This window comes from Girardinichthys multiradiatus, chromosome 17 (assembly GCF_021462225.1).
Source record: "Girardinichthys multiradiatus isolate DD_20200921_A chromosome 17, DD_fGirMul_XY1, whole genome shotgun sequence".
Lineage (NCBI taxonomy): Eukaryota > Metazoa > Chordata > Actinopteri > Cyprinodontiformes > Goodeidae > Girardinichthys > Girardinichthys multiradiatus.
In genome coordinates this window covers 16,275,260-16,286,018 of record NC_061809.1, presented here as the reverse complement: position 1 = coordinate 16,286,018, position 10,759 = coordinate 16,275,260, and the positions used below count along the sequence as shown (strand labels likewise).

General features: G+C 39.7%; 1 protein-coding gene across 1 annotated transcript in view; it reads right to left on the bottom strand.

Moving 5' to 3' along the window:
• The window catches only part of LOC124883032 (lysine-specific demethylase RSBN1L-like), a 37,394-nt gene that overhangs the window by 8,283 nt on the left and 18,352 nt on the right, over positions 1 to 10,759 (bottom strand). The window contains exons 5-6 of the mRNA XM_047389862.1: positions 3,797 to 3,934; positions 2,453 to 2,595 (exon numbers count right to left, since the gene is read on the bottom strand). Coding sequence (XP_047245818.1) covers positions 2,453 to 2,595; positions 3,797 to 3,934 — 281 coding nt within the window. The remainder of the gene's footprint in view (positions 1 to 2,452; positions 2,596 to 3,796; positions 3,935 to 10,759) is intronic.

Here is a 10,759-nt window from a genome sequence, read left to right as displayed (position 1 = left end):
TTTAATTAAACACATTTAGTGGTCAAGTTTAAAGAAAAAACAGCTTTGTTTTTGTTAAATATTACAGTTGTCCACCTATCATCATCTATACCCGCTTGTCTACGTAGGGTCGCCTAATGACGGCTATCTATCTCCAGCCGTCATTGGGCGAGAGGCTGGGTGCGCCCTGGACACGGCGCCAGTCCAGCACAGCATTACAGTTATGCAACTATACCTTTGTCCTAATTGTATTTTACATAAAAAAAAAATTAAGCCACAGCCGAGTATATACTGTTCAAAAACAGACCATTGTTAACATTCTGCAGCAGACTGAAGCATCCTCATTATTACTACCACCTGCTGATTTCAGGTTTCATTTGGCCTAAAAATAACTTCAAAAAACAGAAGTAAAATGTCACTTTTTTCTTGGAGACATGCTGATGAAAGTTACCAGTTTCATTTATTTCCATGGTGTAATTTCCAATGATTAGCATTATCTAAATATATATTATTTTACTGTCCCTCGGAGGGGAAATTCAGGTGTAAAAGCAGCAAAGGAGATACACACAAAGGTAAAACATGTAAAAACAAAAGAATAAGAGACTGTACTGTAAGAGAAACATAAGGGACAATATAATAAAAGAAATAAATAAATGCTGTACAGTTATTAAAATAGCATGCTCAGATCAAAAGAAATGTGAATATGAGTAGGGTGATTTAAAAGAAAATTACAAAATGTGCATGTAATATTTGTGCACAAAGAATAAACTATCAGGCAGCAACTGATAACGGGAGAGAAACTTGAATATATTCAAGTCACTAAAAAACCCGTGATTTTCAGTAAATAAAACTATACATGACTGTCTGTTTGTACCCTGGTAAATGCAGTTGAAATGCAGGGGGAGTCGTCCCAGAAAATCCCTGTTGTTCCTGGAAAAGTTTCCTGTTGTAGAAACGATCCTTTAGGTTTATTTCAGAGGAATTCATATCTTTAAAATCTAGAATTTGTTCTATTGTTTTTATATTTTGTTATTTTACCGTTAGTTATTCTGGTAATCTACTAACAGGGCCTCATTCTCAATACAAACAATAACATCAGCATGTAAACATATTTTAGCATGTTTTCAAAATATTATTATTATACCGTAATACTATTAAAACTGTAAAAACAGTGGCTGCCATTACCGTACAATAACTGCATCTCTGCAGGCAGGACACTCCATCACTACAAGCTGAGGTATTTGGGTTCATTTTTATTGTGTGATCATTATAATCAAATCAGATTCTCAGACTTAGGGCCCCAGCACTGTCAAAAATGCTCAAAGTCTTGATCTTTTCACCCATGAAGTAATGCAGTCACTTCCTTAGAAACTACATCTACAGAAACTGCAGCCAAGGACTAGCTACAAACATGATCACATTCTTATCTTTCTCTACAACATACTGCTTTCCAATATTGCCTTCTTTTCCAATCTAATTTCTTCTACAGCTCTTTTCCTATAACCACTGACCAAACATAAACAACAGTGCTTGCACAGCTATAACATTTGCAATATTATGAGGGCTTTTTTTCTCTTAAGCGTGTGTTATTCTAGGTTCCTGAAAACACCTGCATAATAACTCAGCTATAAATCAACTTAAAAGCGGTAGGGGGGGGGGGTCAAGAGGATGCAGCTGAAGAAAGATGGGAGGGGAAACGGAGAGATAGAGCTGATGTTTATAAGCCGCAGGAGGACAAGGACACAGAGGAGAAAGAGATGGGTAGAGTGGAGGAAATAAAATAAAAGAGTGAATGTCAGTTCTTAATAGAGTTTAATCATAATTTATACTTTCTTGGTGGGAAAAGATGAGAGGCATTGATGTTAATGCATTATTGAATAAAAAAAAACAATAACCTATTTTATAATTATTCAAACTTACTAAACTGTCAACATTTGCATAAAAAAACAACTTTATTTACTTTCTTAACCTTAATTTAAAACACATTTAAATAGTTGCCGTGAAAAAAAATAAAGAGGTAGAATTAGGATGAATAAATTGGCCTCAACAGGAATGAGTGCAGTATGCATTGTCCCCCGTTTGGCTTTCAGCCACGAGAAGCAGAGTCTGATGCAACGATGATCTCATCTGAGCGGTGAGCCACACACCGCTAACATCACACACAAACGCGCTGGTTTTTGCTCGACTCACTCATGGAAGTCGTGCGCTCGCGTGTTTGAGAGGCCGCTGATATGCGAGCAACAATGACACCGTGACACAGGCGAACGGAGAGGGTAATTGCCCCATCCAGCGCTGCTTGACAACAAAGCTTCATGCTGTTACCACGGCTGCTGCTTGAAATGTTTGATATAAATGAAAACTTTTGTTATACGTCTCCCACACGCACGGTGGAGAGTACAGAGGTAGGCTGGCTCAACAAGGTACAAACCATGCGTCTCAGTGAATTATTTTAAAAGTTTACAGCTGGACTTACCGCTTTCTTTTAAAAGGAGACTTTGGTATATCAGCTACAGGTATCATCTGTTCTCCTGGTCTGACCCACATTATTGGACCATCGTCACTCTTTGTCGGACTCATGCTCGTTAGACTGGAAAAGGTTCCCCATGGAAGAGTCCTCTGGATTTAGACAGGCAGGAAAAAGGAATGAGGAATAGGATAATGTCAAAGAAACAAGTTGATACATTTTTCAGCTGTTTAGTAGCTCCTTGAGTATTTTTGTTTGCTTCTCCTAAAATTGTTTTTAGTGCTCAGAAGAACTCATAACAGCAAACAGAGCAAACGTCCCAGATCGGCAAAGAGCACCAGAAGATCTCCAGTTTATATTGAATATTCTGCAAAGCTTCTGTTCTCTACTGGATATGAGAAATCTGAGGATCTGACACAGAACAGAAAAAAAACAGATGACATGTTCTTCCAACCATACATTAAGAATAGCAAACCTACAGTACCTTGCAAGGCCCTTGAATTTTTCACATTATATCACATCCCAACCAAAAAATGTTATTGTTAAAGTATATTTTATTTTAAATGCTAGATCAAGAGAAAATAGGGCATAATCTAAAATCTAAACCACCTAATTTGAATGCCACACCAGCATCCTGCTTTGGTGGTGATTTTTTTCCAGCAGATACAGAGAAGCAGGTCAGATTTTATATGAATGGCACTGAATACAGGGGAATCCTGCTGGAGGCTTCAAAAGACATCAGATTGGAGCAGAGGTTCACCTTCCAGCAGAACGCCAATTCTAAACATACAGCAAGATATGCAATGGAATGGCCTAGTTAAAGTCTAGATCACAAACCAACTGAGAATTGGTGGCAGAACCTGAAAGTTAATTATCACAGATGCCCTCCAGCCAATCTGTCTGAAGTAGAGTTAGCAAAAAAGAATACAGAAAACTTTTAGTTTCTAGAAGTACAAGGCTGGTGGAGCAAATCCCAAAAACACATGGCCTATATGCAAAACACTGTGTGGCTGGAAAGTACAATTACCCTGAAACCACTCATCCTCACAGTGAAACATGGCAGTGGCAGCATCATGCTCAGAGGATGTTTTCCTATAGTGTGCACAGGAGTCTGACTAACAACATGTATTTATAACAAAAGTTATTTTTCTTCTACTTCACAATTATGCACAGCTTTGTGTTGACCTGTCAAAATAATTACCAATAAAACACAAAGAAAATCAGGTGCGACTCTTCATCCGGTCCAAGATGAAAACCTTCCAAACATTTTGAGCCAATCTGAAAACCTCGATCCATTTATCTGCTGAGCTGCCGTTTTCAATCACAGCCATGCATCTGCTGCAGCAGACTCACCTTCAGAAAGGGGGACTCCTCCAGCAAGCTGAGGAACTCTGGGAAATAATCCCCGACCTCTTCGTCCACGGCTCCCACCAGGCTGATCTGTCTCATTGCTCCAGCTCTGTACGTACCGTGGCTGTAAGATCTCTTCACCTGATTAAGGAGAAATAAAATTAGTAAACATATTCAAGACCTGACTGAAAACAATAGATTTTACTGGTGATGCAAGTGGAGAACGGTTTAAACATCCTCAAACACACTTAAAATATTCCCTGCTGAGCACAGGCACAACTCAGTTATTATGTACATCATTTCAAATCAATTTTTCAGAGCACATTGTAAATCCTCTTCGTTATGGCATCTTCAGAAGAAGTAATATACTGATTAGATAGAGAAAACACTTTTAGAGGGAAAAAACTAATTATTACAGTATATGTTTGTCTTCCAATAGAGGAGAGATTTTTTTTTTTGCCTTTTAGGGCCTAATTCATCAAGGAATTCACATACAGAAAACTGATCTCCTACATCTAAATACAATCTTTCTGGAGTCAGCTGGTATATACATCCAAGAGCCCAAACCATGAAAAATATTTATTGTTTATTCCAGTGAGGTTCAAAATCAGATGCACTGAAATCTGAACTGGAGAGAAACAAATCCACATGGAAGCTGTAAATCATTACTGGGTGTCAAAATAGACACCGTATGCGTGAGTGTTGGCGGATTTACTTTTCTGTTTCTGCTCCACTGCTGTGACTCAGACGGTTTGGTGCTTTTCACTTGGATGATGGAGCATTGCGTCTGTGTGACAGTGCATCTACCCGTCTCTCACAGCCATGGCCCTCAACAGTCCCTCTGTGTGTGAATGTGGCCTGCACGCTGTACTCTTGGCTAATTTCGGATGCGGGTGTGTGGAGTGTGTGTTGTTTGTGCGTGTGTGTGTGTGTGTGTGTTTTGGAGCTAGCCAAATAGTTGGCTGCGTGCCTCCAGTGAGTCACCACTTGACAACGAGGCAGAGATGAAGGTGGAGAGACGGAGCAGAGGGAGAAGAGTCAGGATACCCGGGAGAGGAAGAAACAGGTGGAGGGAAGTGGGGAGGAAAAAGAGTGATATCACCACAGCACAATAAGTGGAGACAGAATATTGAAAAACAGAAAAAGAATGGAAAGAGAGGTTGAAATATGTAAAGAGCCTTGAATAATAATCAAACCCCTTGACCTTAAAGTGTCGTGTGCTTTTATGTCCTTCCCCTTTTACGGATACCCCTCAATAAAATCCAGAGCAACCAATTCCCTTCAGAGATCACCTAATTAGTTAATAGCTGACCTGTGTGTATCTTAATTTTAGTGTAAATCCAACTGTTCTGTGAAGACCTCAGATGTTTGTTAGTGAAAGTTAGTGAACAAACAGCATCCTGAAGACCAAGGAACACAGCAGGTCAGACGAAGGTTGTTGAGAAGTTGAAAGCAGAGTTAGGTTATGAAAAAAAAAATCTCCAAATCTGAACATGTCACTAAACAATGTTCAAAATGGACACAATATGGCACAAGTACAAAGACACGGCTGTCCACCTAAACCGACAGACCTGGCAGAGAGAACATTAATCAGGAAAGCAGCCAAGAGGTTCATGGTAACTCTGGGGGAGCTACAGGGATCAACAACTTAGATGGGAGAACATTTTGTTAGGACAATTTTAATCATGGACTTCCCAAATCTAGCTTTTGGAAGAGTTGCAAGAAAATCTTTTTTTTTAATAAAAGGTATAGAAAAGGTTCTACGTTCAGATGAGACCAAAACTCAAAATGTGTTTGAAAACTACCACTGCACACAACATGATGGTGGCAGCATTATACTGTGGGGAGTTGATGGGAGGATGGGTGCAGCTTAATATAGGACAATACCAGAGGAAAACACTCCAGACTAGGATGGGAGGTTAACATTTCAACAGAATGACCCAAAACATTACAACCAGAGCTTGAATGGATGAGTTACATCAAATCTGACTGCTTGAGTTATTTAGCAAGACACTCAATACTCCAACAGAGTTGCAGCTGTAATTGCAGCAAAAGATGGTTCTAAAAATTGGACTCAGGATGGCTGAAAACAAGCACACACTACAGGTAGTTTACTGTTATTTGCATCAATTGTTGAAAACCATGTATCCTTTCTTAATGCAAAATTATCCACTACTTAATGTTGGTCTATCACATAAAATCCCAGTACAACTGAAGTTTGTGTTCAATGGGAAGGAATATCTTTGCATGTTACAAAAAGTAAAAACAGTGTAGATCATTTCAGGAATTTAAAGGCATAACCATACAGAAAAGATTAGCAGCGGAATATAACAATTAAGTAAAAGGGAGAAATATTAAGGAAAAATAGACAGAATGACAAATCATGATAACGAAGGGAAAAACAGAGACGTTAAACAAGATGGGCAGATGGAAGTAAAGGGTGGGCTATCAGGGTCTAAAGTAAAAACTGGACAAGACTTAAGGAGAAAGTTCTTGACAGCTGCCAGGAGCATCTCTGGGCAAAGTGCCGAATCCCTACAAGAGCTATTTAGAAGCCGATCCAAAAGGGCATTGAGCAGATGTGGCATCCACGCTGCAGGTGTTTTGCGCAGCACCTTTTACAAACTGACCTAGCGGTGCATTTAATTAATAAATAAGCTAAATATAAAACTGACTCATTCTGTTAAACGGCCACAAAGCAACATAACTATATGTTGTGCTTTTCCCACTTCATTAAATCGCATCTGTGTCCCAACACTGATGAGGACGTATGCTAAAAGCTTGGAGGATTGCCTCCACACACACATTCATACACACAACAAGGTGTTATGGAGTCAATGACCTAACTACGTGTGTGCACACATGGATTCATCTTCACATTCACAAGTGATTTCCTGAGTGTCAGCCACAGAGCTTGTGTGCATGTGAGTGGATGCATTTATCTATTCGGCTGTTTTAATTAGCCCTGCTTATGAGCATCTATTTATCTGTGTGTGTGTGTGTGTGTGTGTGTTTACATGTGCATAATTTACCAGCTGAATAACCCCCCGTGTTGATTGCAAAGAGTGGCATTAAGAAACACTATCCAGGCCTCAAATAAACAGGCACGTTTTTACAGTCTGGTTTGCTCACATCTTGGGTCTATATTAAGTGAGGGAAAACAGAAGGAAAAGGGAAATGTGGCAGACTTCCTCTGAGTAGTTATTTACAAGATGTTCCGACTCATTGCCTCTGTATACGTGCATGCTAACACACTCTCTACTTCACGTTTAACTCCTATCGTCTCGTCTATTGTCTGTCCTGTCTCTCCATTTGCCTCTCCGTCCATTTCCTTCATAAACCTCTGATCCGTGCTGGAAAGTTAAATGCTTCTTCTACTTGTTAATTCTGCACCAACTCCCCTCGCCGTTAATCGACTAATACTGGCTGAGTTTACACTAAGCCATGGTCTCACTACTCTATCTGACCTTTCTACAACCTCTGGGTTTGTCTGCGACTCCCTCTTCCTCTGCTCTCAGTGTCTCAGTCATTATGCTCAGTCAGTCTCTTGACTTAAGTCTATTAGTCCATTACTGTGCCTGCGTCACAACAAAGCTTCTGGCTGCTGACTGACGACCCCAGACACAACTGGACACACTTTTGTATCATAATCTCTCCACTGGCTCTTCAAAGTGAGATAAAAACAGTAAATGTAAAACCTTAACACACACATAACACTAATATAGCACTAAAGAGAAGATTTATGAATGGGATAGCCACAAAAAGCAAACGTTCTACGTGCTAATCAAGAACATAAATAAGAACCGTTTAGCCTGAAAGTATGGATATGATTTTATTTTTTATATGGTTATTGAAACAGGTGAATTGAAATAATTATTATGGATGAGCTAAAGAATAAAGTATAAAAAGTGTAAATTTCCAACTGATTACATTTATTTATTTTTCATTGCATAATTTTCTGTCATAATATTCCTAGGGGTTTCAGTGAGATGTCAGAGAAAGTCCTGGAGAGGCTAAGGCGTTCTCTGGTTGTATGAAGCATACAGTAACTCAGTGCTGCCCCTGCCTCTCACGTGTTGCTGCAAAGTGCCTGTCAGCTGGCTGAAAGCATTTATGACACGCTGTTTTAAAGCTACAGTTGGCAGGCAGAGAGCAACTGCAGGTCTCTATACTGAGCAGATAGTCTGGCCAATTAATCAACTAATATCCGCTCGTTGTACCTTTGATATGCTATAAAGAGCAGAACGACAATTACGACCAAGTCTGTATATCAAAATCACAATAAATAAATTAGAACGGCTATAATGAATATATTATAAAAAAAATGATAAAGTATTAGATCTTAATATTTTTACTCAAGGTTATCATACTGTGAGAATAGCGTCCCAGCATAATTGTGTAATAATTGCCTAATTGTGATGGTCTCATTCATTCAGAACACCTCTGCTAAATCTTTCCTCCGCTTTATTCTGGAAAACAAAGGCTAAACTGGTAGAAGATAAATCAGTGGAACCGTTTTATACCACACTGACTGCCTATATAAGCGCGCTCTATGCTAAAATGTACAAGTACTGCAAATACAAATACACAAGCTACAAGTGATGTCTTAGTCATTGCTTTACGAGCTGTTGGATATTCTTACATAAATAGTTTTTTGAATCCATGACACACACACATCAGTATTATATGATAATAATGCAACCTTTCAAAAGGTTGCATCGTGTTTCTGCTTGCTTGTCACCGGATGTTGTGACAACATTCCTTCAGTCTGTGACTGAACAAGAGGCCAAATTATTTCTTAGTACAAGCACGTCACGTATTGACTGCTGGGCTCTGCCTACCCTGAGAAAATGGAGAGCTGTAATCTTCTATAATCCTTACCGGTAGTGAAAATGGCTTCAGTCAGGTACTAAATTCAAAGCACCGACACACCAACTTTTGTGCCTGCCTGCTTTCCCATTTTCAACATTGCAAATAAACTAGAAGCTCTTGAAGACGAAATGAAAAAACCTGCACAAGCAGCTCTCACTCTTTTTTCCTCTCCCGCTTCTCCTTTCATTCTTTCCTTTCTGCCCTCACACCAGGCAGCAGTGCAGTCATTCATGGCTGGAACACAGAGCTACAACACAACTGAGCAGAACCATGGAGTACAGGGATACAAGAGACACTGAAAGACTAACAGAATGAGGCACACCATAAAAGAGGAAGAAAGGGAGAGAAAAAATGTGCCTGATACACCATTAATCCGTGTATGTGTGTGTGTGTGTGTGTGCGCGCGTCGCCTATCTGGGTGTGTACATGATCAGTATGCATGCTCACATCTGTGTGTATGTGTAGACTGTATATCTACATCCCAAGGTCACTGCTGAGAGGTACGAGGGAGGAAAAAATTAACAAGGCCAGTGGACAATGACGTTAGCCCCGCAGGGAACATGACTCTGAGAAGGAACGACACAAGACAAGCGGTTTAGTTAGATTAGATCTAATGTAGACAATTAACAATTTAGATATTCTGGGAGTTCCCGTTAAAATGTGCAGCAATTAATAATGGGTTTTTTTCTGAAGCCCAGCTTCCTAAAAATGCAGCAACAACAAAACAAACAGATCTGTAGGATTTTTCAGTAAAGATAAAGCCAAAGGGAGTATTGTAGGAAGAAAAACCCTCATCTACCCCCTGGTAGCATTAACACGCTTTCACTGAAAAAGAGCAGGCAGGTTCTTACTACAAAACCACTAAGAAGGTTTCAGGCAACAAAAGGCTTTTCATTAGTAAACTGTGGACCTGAGACAAGTCTGAATGAAGAGGTGTATCTGTGTCACCGGGCTCTGGAGACCATCCAGATCAGCCGCCACATGCATATTTCTCGTTTTTCCAGTTCTCCTTGAACGGCTGTGCTCGCCAAGGTCGGTTGAGAGGTTTCGGACTACAGCTGCTGTAGCACTCGCGTGTTTTTAGAAGCGAAGATGAAAAAGTCCTTTTTTATGTGGTTTCGACTGGTAGCCTGACATACTGTGAACCGCTGCTACCTGCATTACAGCTTTCATCTCTCACAGCCTGTTAACGCCACTTCTCATTTGCTGCCATCTCTGGTATTTTTTTCCTTTCTTTCTGTGTTTTTCCCCTCAGTTAGTCTTTTCTATTTAAATGACTGCCGCTTTTTAATTTCATTTCTTTAAATAAATACATATGAAAGCAGGTATTTACAATGTAGACACTTAACCTTCTGCCACCCACTGTGACATTAAATCAGACAACATAGTTTCTATCATAGATTAGTTAGAATTACCAAGATTATTTCTATTTGCTAACTGGCAGAAGAAACTGAGGAATATTTAATACTTTCTTTAAAAATATCTCAGGTTTACATACCCTAAGATAACTGCCTTTAACCATTTTGGGCAAAGCCAAGATGATGTAATGGCTTTCTGAGCTTCTGATGCACAAACCTCTCACAACTAATCTGTTAAGTTTTGAGGAAGAGAACTGTGGACTTCCAACAATGTGATTCATCCTTGGGTACCGTTTGCAGATCTCTGATGGTGCCAAGCTGATTGGTGCCAAAGTCTGAATCCACTCGGCTTTAAAGACCTTTATTTTTGGGAGCTATGCACTGTGGTCTGATGAAACTAGATCATGATTATCTGTGGACGAAAGAAGGGGGAAGCCTAAGAACGCCTCCCAACTGTGGAGTAGAGGGGTGACAGCATCATGTGTGTTTCGCTGCAGGAGGGACTTGTGCACCTCACAAAATAGATGGTATGATGAGGAAAGAACGTTATCTTGAAATGTGGAAGTAACATCTCAAGACAACATTTAGGAAGTTAAAGATTGGGTGTAAGAAGGTCTTTCAAATAGACAAAGACCCAGAGCCAAAATGTTTGAGTCTGATTTAATGTTGTTCTCATTTTATTTGTATTCCTTTTAAATTTGGATAGCATGGGAATGGTGCATTGTACCAACCCTCT